The sequence below is a fragment of the Corvus brachyrhynchos genome, unplaced genomic scaffold, assembly GCF_000691975.1.
Source record: "Corvus brachyrhynchos isolate BGI_N302 unplaced genomic scaffold, ASM69197v1 scaffold351, whole genome shotgun sequence".
Taxonomy (NCBI): Eukaryota; Metazoa; Chordata; class Aves; order Passeriformes; family Corvidae; genus Corvus; species Corvus brachyrhynchos.
This window is the reverse complement of record NW_008236203.1, coordinates 868,641-879,046: the sequence shown is the minus strand read 5'-3', so window position 1 is coordinate 879,046 and position 10,406 is coordinate 868,641. Positions and strand designations below refer to the sequence as shown.

Genomic DNA, 10,406 nt, shown 5'->3' with positions numbered 1-10,406 from the left:
GGGGGTATCAGGGGAAATTCCTTCGTGGAAAGGGCTGTCCAGCCCTGGCACAGCTGCCCGGGGCAGGGGCGGAGTGCCCACCCCTGGAGGGGTTTAAAAGCCGCGTGGATGTGGCGCCTGGGGACAGGGGTTAGGGTGGCCCGGTAGTGCTGGGGAATGGTTGGACTCGGTGGTCTTGGGGGGCTTTTCCAACCTAAATGATTCCGTGATTCCGTCACTCCCAAGCCTGACTTAGCGGTAGGGCACCGTCCCGCGGGGTGGGGTGGCATCGGCATCAGCATCAGCACAAACCGAGTCGGGATGGCTCCAAGGGACACCCCGCTCTGCAGGTCGCCCTTGGCCACATCCCGGGGCTGGTGCCTCATGCCGGCAGTGGGAAACAGCCCGGATCCCTGTGCTCCCACCCTGGTGCTCCATCCCACCGGGCTTTCCCTCCGTTGCTGCATCTAAACCCCTCAGGTGTCACCCCCAGCCCACCCCGGGACACCGCGGGGCTTTCCCTGGCATGGAGTGGCCACGGTGTCCGTGGTCTGCAGGGAATGAGGCTGAGGACAGCAAGGAACCTTTTAGCTCAGTTTAATGGAGTTCAGGGTTTCGAGGTCATCCTGTGGGGAGCACCAGCAGGTGGAGGTCAGGACTAAGCTGGTTTAAAACTAGGTGGAATTCTGGAGCTTTCCCTCTTGTCTGAAGGTGTTTTGGTCCCACAGCAGCCCCAGAGGTGGCTCAGCCAGACTTCCCAGTTACTCTGGGAAGCTGAGCACAGGAGCAGATCCTCACCCTTCAGGTGTCCCTGACTCCAGGGAGGTTACAGCTCCTCTTCTCTTCCCACTGGTGACAGATCCAGGCGGATGGGACGGACGGGAATTGTGTCACGTTTGTGCTGCACGACGAGGATCACACCCTGGGCAACTCCCTGCGCTACATGGTCATGAAGAAGTGAGTGTGGCCTCTGAGGGACCTCCATGCCCTGCTCTGACCTTCTCCTTCCTGATCCACGCCTCAGCTGTCGCTGGGATGAGGCAGACGACCCCAAATCCCCTCTGTGCACGCCCTTCGAGCCTTTGTGTCAGACATGGAACCCACCTGCTGCTCCTCCTTTTCTCTGTGCTGTGTCAGGACCTTGAGAGCACCAGCAGCTCCTAAAGGGCCTGACCAGCCTCTCCTGAGCCTCCACCCACACCCTCCCCTGCCCAGGAGCCCCAGTTAAGCTCAGCCCAGGGCTTTCAGTCCTTCCTGAGCTGCTGGAGGAGTAACTGGGTCATGGACTCCACTTGCTGTGGATTCCCCATCCCTGGCAGTGTCCCTGGCCGGGTTGGACGGGGCTTGGAGCAGCCTGGGACAGTGGAAGGTGTCCCTGCCCATGGCAGGGGTGGAATGAGATGGGCTTTAAGGTCCCTCTGATAAATCACTGTGACAACACAAAAGAAGCTGCTGGCCAGGGCAGGGGCTCTTCCTGCTGGGGGCCAAAGCTCCAGCACCCAGCTCAGCTGGAGGGAGAGGCCCTGCAACGCCTTGGGAACTCCTCCAGTGCCCTGGACCACTCAGCCTCTTCCACCCAGCAGAGCAGCAGCAGGTTGGGTTACAGGGAGAACCCCAAGCACCCAGGATCCCACGTTTGGATCTGCAGGGCTGGCACTGCTCTGCTGTGGTGCCAGCATGGTGCCAGCTGTGTCTTTGCCCTGCAGAGCTCCAGCTCAGTTCAGGCGAGATGGGTGTGAGGGAATAAGGTCACACAGGGAGTTTCCCCTCAGCACATCTCTCCCCTCAGTCATTCTAGAAATATCCAGAGCCCCAGCAGGTGTGGGGTGCCCCAAGCCTCTGACTTCCCCGGGATGTGCCGTGGATTGCCTGGGTTTCACTGCTCCCTCTCCTCTCTGCCCTCCCACAGCCCTGACGTGGAGTTCTGTGGCTACTGCATCACCCACCCCTCAGAAAGCAAGATCAACTTCAGGATCCAGACCAGAGGTGAGGCTGGGGCTGTCCCTCCATGTCTGGGGCCCTGTTCTCAGGCCAGCTTCCTACCAGGAGTCCATTAAATAAAGAAGAGCCCTTTCCCCTGCCCTCTGCCAGGCACTGCAGTGCTGAGCCCCTGTGCTGAGCCTCACAGGCTGCTCACAGAATTCTGCTCCAGCAGCTCTGCCTCCAGGCACCTGGGCTGGCTGGGAGCAGCCCTGGCACCCCGAGCTGTGGGGCTGGGGAGGTGGCACACACCTGGGGAGGTGAGGACTGCCCTTGGGAAGCTGCCTCCCATGTCCCTAATCCATCTTTTCCTGCCTTTTCCCAAAGGGACCCTTCCTGCTGTGGAGCCGTTCAGGAAAGGGCTGAACGACCTGATGGGAGTTTGCCAACACGTGCTCAACACCTTTGAGGTGAGACATTCCTGGGGAGCTCTGGGTCTGTTCTGGCCCTTGGGCCATTCCTGGGGGGGCTCTGGGTCTGTTCTGGCCCTTGGGCCATTCCTGGGGGGCTCCGGGTCTGTTCTGGGACTTGAGCCATTCCTGGGGAGCTCTGGGTCTGTTCTGGCCCTTGGGCCATTCCTGGGGAGCTCTGGGTCTGTTCTGGCCCTTGGGCCATTCCTGGGGGGGCTCTGGGTCTGTTCTGGCCCTTGGGCCATTCCTGGGGGGCTCTGGGTCTGTTCTGGCCCTTGGGCCATTCCTGGGGAGCTCCTGGTCTGTTCTGGCCCTTGATCGCAGAGAGGGGAGGCTGAGCCTCTGTTGGAGACACCTTTGGCAGGAGAACCTGGGAGTTTTTTGGGACAGGCTCTGCCTGATCCATGGCGTGGCCTGGCTCCCTTTCCCCCAGTCACTTCCAAAGGCACCTGGAGCTCTGGCAGAGCTTCCCAGGCTCCGGGCAGAGGAGTCCCAGCACAGCAAGGGGGTGGCTCTGTGCTCCACAAGTCACTCAGGGACATGTTGGTGACATTTGTCCTTCGCTCTTGTTTCAGAGGAGCATGAAGGAGTTCAGGGCACAGAAGGAGGAGGAGATGCAGTAGCCTTTGGGATGTCCATGGATGTGTAACCTCTGTGTGTTGAATTCCCTGTGTCCAAGGGAAGATTTTTTTTTGGTTGGTTTTTTTTTATGACTTCGATGCAAAATGTATTTTCTTTAATAATAAAGTTTATTAATTTAGATGCTGCAGAGCTGACACTGTGTCCTGCTCAGCACAGGGATGGAAGGTCATAGAACATGGACACAGATTGCTCCACAGATTGGGAAATTTATGGAAAATGGGCTGGTCTTGATATTCCTCAGTCTCTGTTTTCCTTGAAACCCATTTGTCTTTATGATTTATTTGCAAAACATTTACATTTCAGTGAAAGTTAAGCTAAAAAATCCACCCCAACACCTGGAAAATGTTTTAATTGCAGGTCTTGTCTCTTCTCCCCTTTTCCTCTCTCCATTTTTTTCCATGACAAGGTAGGAGGGGGAAAGAAGGAAAAGAGAGGGAAAAGAGAGCCGGAAAAACCAACAAAAAATGATCAAAAACTTGGTAAATACAACTTTTTCTGTAGTTTTTCTGAAAGTTTTGGCAAGAATGACTGTTGGAATGGAACCACATGGATTCACAGTCACATGGAATCACATGGATTGGAATCACAGACTGGTTTGGGTTGGGAGGGACCTTCACTCCCTCTCACGGCACCCTTGCCGTGGGCAGGGACACCTTCCACTATCCCAGGTTGCTCCAAGCTTTGTCCAACCTGGCCTTGAAAATTGCTGGAAAATCACCTGGGGAATGAATTATTGCCAATAATAAATCTGAGGAAGCTCTTTCTCATATTTTGGTTGGATCTAGTGGCTCTCCCAGCTGAGATTGGACCTTCTCCACTGCCTTTCCCACCTCCCCGTGACCACGAGCACGTCTCTGTCCCTCACAGGGATTTATCCAAGCTTTGGTTGGCTTTTACAGCTGGGAATTGTCGCTCTCCCTCTCCTCCTCACCCCACACCCATCTCGAAGTGACCACACCAGCCTTCCTTCCCTTCCCACACACATCCCCACCTTCCACCCCGAGGCAAATGGCCAGAAGTCCCTTGGTTTTCCTGCAAGGAAATGAAGAATCCTGTGAGGATCTGAATCCCCTTCCCTCTCCTGCAGAGGCAGTCGCTGGGATCAGGGGCTGGGGTCGGAGCTGGGCCCGGGGAAATGCTCCAGCTCCTTCCAGGTGGGTTAGGACACGAAGGCAAAGCTGATTCAGGCCCAGCCAGGAAAAGCCTGGGGTGGGATCGGAGGGGTCCTGCTGTCCTGGCCCTGTGCCTTGTCCTCCACAGCGACAGGGGTTTAGGAAGAGCTGTACTTGTTGCTCAGGCGGGAGCTGCTCCGGTCCAGCCCCAGCTCCTGGCCCGTGGCTTTCCACTTCCCGACAGATCCCTTCTCATCGGTGGGGGTGATGCTCAGGGCCGGCCGCTGGCACCAGCAGCACAGGCACGACTGGGGAGACACGAGGGGGGAGAGGTCACACGTGTGGGATACGGGGAAAGAGGAGGAAATATTCCCAAATTCGTGCCGGCAGCTGTCCCCGCACAGTGCCAGGCTGGGAATTGCTGAGCCTTGCTGGCCTGCAGCTCTGCTGGGTGCGGGTTTTCCAGGGTAGGGCTGGTGTGGATGGGAAATGAGGATACTGAAATTTGGGGCATTTTTTGTAGTTGTGTGTTCTCATCATTGGGGGACAGAAAATACAGGTGGTGCTTAGCTGGGCTCAACTCCCACTCCATCCCATCCCAAACCATCCCATCTCCTTCCCTTCTTTCTCAGGGCTTCACTACTCCTGGAAATTATCTACCAACATCTTGGGCTCAAAGTTTGGAGCAGCCCCTGGTCTGATGCTTTGTGGGGATGTTCCTGTTCCAGAATGACAGGGAGTTTTTGGCTTGTCCTAAATCCTGCTCTGGCAAAAGCCTCCCCCTAGCAGGGCACTGAGCTCTCGTGTACTCGGAGCTGGGAAGAGAGGTACCTAACAGGGGGAAAATTTGGGATGAGGAATAAGATCAGCTTGTCCCCCTGGGCCTGGTGACCACAGCCAGGAGCTCTGGAGGGGTCATTCCTACCTGGAAGCAGTTCTTGAATTTCCGGCTGACGAAGTACAGAGCCACGGGGTTGATGCAGGAGTTGAGGGAGGCCATGTTGATCCCGAAATAATCCATCACCAGGAGGAAACTGAGGTGGGAAGGGAGAAAACAGATGTGTGAGAAGTTCACAGAGAACAGAGGGAATTTCCAAGCTGCCTGGCCTGGGATTCTGCGTCTGTGGAGGAGCAGTGACTGAGAGCAGAGCTGAGCACAAATCCATCCTTGCCTAAGAAAAACCACTTTTCCTTGTGAGGAGCATTCCCTGAGGAAGCCAAGAACACTGATTTCTCCTGGTGCTCCCGATGTTCCCAAACCCCAGCACAGCAGCAGCCCCTGGCCTGGGCTGGATTTTGGCTGGAAACGTGGGAGGGGAGGGAGATCGACACCTCCCTCCTGGCACAAAGTGTGGAGCCCTCAGCCCTGCTGGGAGTGTTCCTGTGCCCAGGAGACCTCCTGAACCTCCGGCTTCACAGAGACATTCCAAACTTCAATTTAACCCTTCTCATGTCCCCCCACCCTCTCTGTGCCCGTCAGGAGGGCGACGCCGTCTGGATGAGGAATTACTGAAAGCAGGAGTTGGAAGGCGGCTCCCCCACCTGCTCTGAGCCCAGCAGAGCCTGTGCTGGTCCCACTGGGGCTCCCCCAGGCCGGTGCCAGCTGTGGGGCCTCTACCTGAGCAGCTCGCAGCGGTTGGGGTCCATCTGGTCGTAGATGGTCTTCTTGAGGATGCGGCTGAGGTGCAGGGGCAGCCAGCAGAGCGCGAAGATCACCACCAGGCAGAACACAGTCTTGGCCACCTCCCGGCGCTGCCAGACAGGGGAGGGGGAAGATGAGCACTGGGGAGCAGGTCCCAAATCATGGAATCATGGTTTGGGTTGGAAGGGACCTCAAAGCTCATCTCCTCCCGCCACAGGCAGGGACATCTTCCACCAGCCCGGGTTGCTCCTGGAGCCCGGCATCATCGGGTCCAGGCTGCAGAGAGGGAAAGGGCAGCAGCAGCTCCACGTGGGCCGGACCCCTCCCCACCATCGCTGCTGGGGGCTCGGCTGGGACGGTGTTCCCTGGGACATGGGGCCTCCTCCCTCCGCCCCTTGCACTGTCACGGAGGCAAGCGGCTGCTGTTCCTCAGGGAATCATTCCCAAAGCGTGGGAGGGGACAATGAACTCTTCCCTGCGCCCCTTGTCTGGGATTTGGCACATCCAGCCTTCGGTCCAGTTTGGTGTGGGCAGACATAATGACCAGGAGAGCTTTAACAGAGCTGGGCTGTGGCCAGAAGGGTTTGGGGTCATCCCCAAGGCTGGAGATCACGGAGCTGAAGGCCCTTCTCCCTGGTTTAATCCCTGCACCAACATGCCAAGATCCGCTGTGAGGCTTTGCCAGCTCGTCCTTCCCAGGGATGGCAGTGACCCCCCTCCAGCAGCTCTCCCTCCTCCTTGGGAATCCCGGGATTCCTCCCTGGTTCTCTCACCCGTTTCATGTGGTCGTTCAGAGCGATCCTCATCCCATTCCTCTTGCTCAGCATCTCGCAGGACATGAGGGTGTAGAAGATGCCTGTGCACACCAAGGGCAGGCAGAAATAGAAGCCAAAAAGCCACCAGTCCTTCACATCCCGGTAGAACTGCAGGGAAAGGGAGAGCAGCTGGAAAGGGGGAAAGGGCATGAGGGGGAACCGGGGCATGAGCTGGGGCTGGTGCTGCCTGTACAGACACTCAGGATGTGTGGCAGTGTCACACTCCTGCCCTAAGAGCTCTGGGGATTGTCCTCCCCCAAGGCCGGTGCACGGGTCTGACCTAAAGATGTAAAGGCTGGTTTATAGAGAATTATAAAATTACAGGATTACACAATCATGGAATCATCAAGGCTGGAAAAGACCTCCAAGACCATCCAGTTCAACCTTTGCCCAAGCACCACTGTGCCCACGGAACCTCTGTCCCGTCATCACTCTTGGAGGAGCTCCTTGGTTTGGCACAGTGGGATAATCCCGACGGATAAAGGTCTTCACTCCCTTGCTCACAATGAAAATTGACACCCCAGTAAAAGGTGCCGCTCTTTGGCCTGCTGAGACAGCGTGGGAGGTTCTGAAGCCTCCTGAGATGCCTCATGAGCTGAGGTGGGTGGTGGAGCATGGCAGAGTTTCCTGTTCTCTGGCCCCACGTTCCGCACAACTCCGCCCCGCGTCACCACAATGCTGGGCTTGGCCTGACTCTGCTCTCCCGAGGCCAGAGCCCTCTCCAGAAGGATTTATCCCTGTAACCAAGCAGGGACGATCCCCAGCTGGTGGGATCCCTGTTCCCTGCATGGCTGTGGGGTGGGATGTGCATGTACCCTCATGGAGCGGGATTGGGAAGGGCACATACCCTCATGAAGCAGGATTGGGGTTGGGGTTGGGGTTGGGACTGGGATGCACACGTACCCTCATGAAGCGGGATTTCTGCTCCGAGGCCAGCATGCACACCCACAGGTGCTGCTCCCAGTAGCTCAGCTCCACCATGTCGAAGGCGATGGCCTCGGGCACTGCCAGCACGATGGCCACTGCCCAGATCAGCAGCACCTCCACGGCCTTCCACATGGGGATCCCAATGCCCTGGATCCGGCTCCAGGACGCCACTGCTCGGTACCTGCCCAAGGGTGGGAATGGGACGGGAAGAGCAGCCAGGGGAGGGGAGGAGAAGGAGCAGATTAGCGCTGTCCCCAAAGGTCCTTTCCCTCACACCTTCCTCCTTCACCTCTGGACCTTCTTGAGTGGAAAGGGAAGCAGGAGCTGGATGGATGGATGGGATGGGAGGGATGGGATGGGATGGGATGGGGGCTGTCCTTGGCCAGCCTTGCCACCCTTCCCAGCACCCCACCCACACCACTATCCTCCCTCAGCCTTTCCCAGCAGGATTTCTACTCTGTCACCAGAGAGCTCCTGCTGGATTTCAGCTCCACACGAGAGCAGCCTGTCCCCATCTTGGCACTGGCCTGGCAACGCGCTCCTGGCTCTGCCTTGGGTGGCAGCAAAGGGACGAGGCAGGCTGGGCAGGGCAGGCGTGGCTGTCGTGTCTCACCTGTCGATGCTGAGGGCACAGAGGCTGAGCACCGTGATGCCCACGGAGGCTTTCTGGATGAAGGGCACCAGCTTGCAGACCTGCACTCCGAAGGGCCAGTCCTTGGCCAGGAGCTGGGGAGGAACCACAGGTTACCAGGCTGCTTTGGGAATGTGTGGGGAGCCCACGGAGAGCAGGGGGAGCTCTCAGAGGTTCCCACCACTGGGAAGATGCCGTGGGCGCTCTCCCGTGGTTTGTTGGCACTGGGAAACTTTGGTTTCCCTGACTGGACACAGAGATGAAGGATGGTCCAGACACCAGCTCCTGACTCCAGACCCTGGGGGGTTTGGAATGGATCTGAGTCCTAAACTCCACACGGGGCTACTTTGGGTTGTTTTCAAAGGGAGAATGAAAGTCATGCTCTGACACAGCCAAAATCCAGCCTGGACAGCCCCAAAGCCGTGTGTCCTGAGCCTTTTCCAGACCCTGACCCCTGAGCACGCTCAAGTTCCTGACAGAGCCCAGGCTCTGCAGCCCCACGTTCAGCTGTGACAAGCAGAAGTGGGGACAACATGTCCTGAAGGCTGGAGAGATCCAGGCCACTCATTCATGAGGACAAGAATGAGCCTGAATTCTGTCCCTTTCTGTCCCCTGACCCCTGGGGCCCTTCCTGGGGTTACCCCAGAACCTTTCCAGCTCTTTCCTTCAGCCTCAGCAGCAGCGCAAATCATGGAATGCCAGAGGGGTTTCACAGGGACACCTTCCACTGTCCCAGGCTGCTCCCACCCCCATCCAGCCCGGCCTCAGACACTTCCAGGGATCCAGGGGTGGCCACAGCTCATCCAAGAGCCCCACCCCAGCCGTGCCACGCGGACCCCACCTTGTAGACGTTGATGGGCAGCGCGATGAGGATGTAGAGCAGGTCGCCCAGCGCCAGGCTGGCAATGAGGACGTTGGGCCCGTTCCTCATGCACTTGTTCTTGTAGATGATGCGCAGCAGCGTGGAGTTGCCGATGATGCCCACGACGAAGATGGTGCAGGACACGATGGTGTTGATGTACTTGAAGACGTGGCGGATGTCCGCGGGCTTGGTGCACACGGGCAGCAGCGGCGGCTCCGAGGGGACGCTGCCGGGGCTGCTCTCCGAGAGGTTGGACAGCGGGACGCTCCGGAAGAGGCCGGGCTGGACCAGGCTGTAGGCCTGCTCCTGGCTGAGCACCTCCAGGGGCACGGGGCTCTCCTGGAAGGCCCGTGGGGTCTGGCTGTGTGTCCCCGAGAAGAGGCAGATGAGGAAAACGGCCAGAGCGGTGGGAGCTGGGATTGGTCCCGCTGAGCAGCGGGGGGCAGGAGTCCTCATGGTGCTTGTGGAATGTCCCTGGGGCCTTGCAGGGATCTGCCAGGGGAGAAAGGGAGCAGGGAGAGACATTGTTTAGCAGAGAAGGAGGGATGGGAAATCAGAGAGTAGAAAAGTTGTTCAGCTGGGAAAGGAGGAGGCTGAGGGCAGACCTCGCTGGGGCCTGGAACCTCCTCCTGAGGGGCAGCTCCGATCTCTGCTCCCTGTGAGCAGGGACAGGCCCCAGGGAACGGCTGGAGCTGGGCCAGGGCAGGGTTAGGTTGGATGACGTAAAAGGTTCGTCCCCAGAGGCTGCTGGGCACTGCCCAGGCTCCCCAGGGAATGGGCACGGCCCCGAGGCTGCCAGAGCTCCAGGAGCGTTTGGACAGCGCTGCCAGGGATGCCCAGGGTGGGGTTGTTGGGGTGTCTGGGCAGGGCCAGGACCTGGGCTGGATGATCCCTGTGGGTCCCTTCCAACCTGGGGTACTCTGTGTTATGGTTCAATTCTATTTCTGAGTTGCTGGAGAGCTCCATCATCCCAGCACACAGAAACGATGCCAGATCGGATCCCAGCAGGTCAGAGCTGCTGACCCTGAGGGGGGAATTAGTGCTGCTAAATTTAAACAGCTCAGTGGAACAAACTGGAAGGAGAACAAACAGCCCCTTGTGCCTCTGACAGGCCCTGCCCCTGAGGGCACCTGCCTGTGCTCAGAGAGTGCTGGACGGTGACTGCACCTCCTGCTCCTGTGGTCAATCCCAATCTCCTCCTCTGCCCATCCCTCTCCTCACTTAGAATCTCAGAATCCCAGAATCATTAACATTGGAAAAGCCTTCCAGGATCATCGAGTCCAAGCTGTGCCCGATGCCCACCTTGTCACCAGCCCAGAGCTCTGAGTGCCACCTCCTTGGACACCTCCAGGGATGGGCACTCCAAACCTCCTTGGGCAGCCCCTGCCAAACCCTGACCACCCTTT

General features: G+C 58.2%; 3 protein-coding genes across 4 annotated transcripts in view; 1 reads left to right on the top strand and 2 right to left on the bottom strand.

Moving 5' to 3' along the window:
* VAMP7 (vesicle associated membrane protein 7) overlaps nt 1-10,406 on the bottom strand; it is a 38,051-nt gene that overhangs the window by 14,142 nt on the left and 13,503 nt on the right. Inside the window, exon 2 of the mRNA XM_017741443.1 lies at nt 8,338-8,343. The gene's annotated coding sequence lies outside the window, so the exon portion shown is untranslated. The remainder of the gene's footprint in view (nt 1-8,337; nt 8,344-10,406) is intronic.
* Nucleotides 109-3,242, top strand: LOC103622359 (DNA-directed RNA polymerases I and III subunit RPAC2). The gene is made up of 5 exons (XM_008641291.2): nt 109-129; nt 839-936; nt 1,889-1,965; nt 2,287-2,369; nt 2,945-3,242. Exons 1-5 carry the CDS (start codon nt 109-111, stop codon nt 2,990-2,992), a joined length of 327 nt encoding a protein of 108 aa, XP_008639513.1. The 3' UTR covers nt 2,993-3,242.
* LOC103622351 (endothelin B receptor) overlaps nt 3,198-10,406 on the bottom strand; it is a 10,309-nt gene continuing 3,100 nt past the window's right edge. For both annotated transcript variants that reach the window (XM_017741421.1, XM_008641279.2), the window contains exons 2-8: nt 8,980-9,492; nt 8,121-8,233; nt 7,484-7,688; nt 6,539-6,688; nt 5,742-5,875; nt 5,049-5,157; nt 3,198-4,431 (exon numbers count right to left, since the gene is read on the bottom strand). In XM_017741421.1, coding sequence (XP_017596910.1) covers nt 4,282-4,431; nt 5,049-5,157; nt 5,742-5,875; nt 6,539-6,688; nt 7,484-7,688; nt 8,121-8,233; nt 8,980-9,492 — 1,374 coding nt within the window. In that variant the 3' untranslated portion in view covers nt 3,198-4,281. The remainder of the gene's footprint in view (nt 4,432-5,048; nt 5,158-5,741; nt 5,876-6,538; nt 6,689-7,483; nt 7,689-8,120; nt 8,234-8,979; nt 9,493-10,406) is intronic.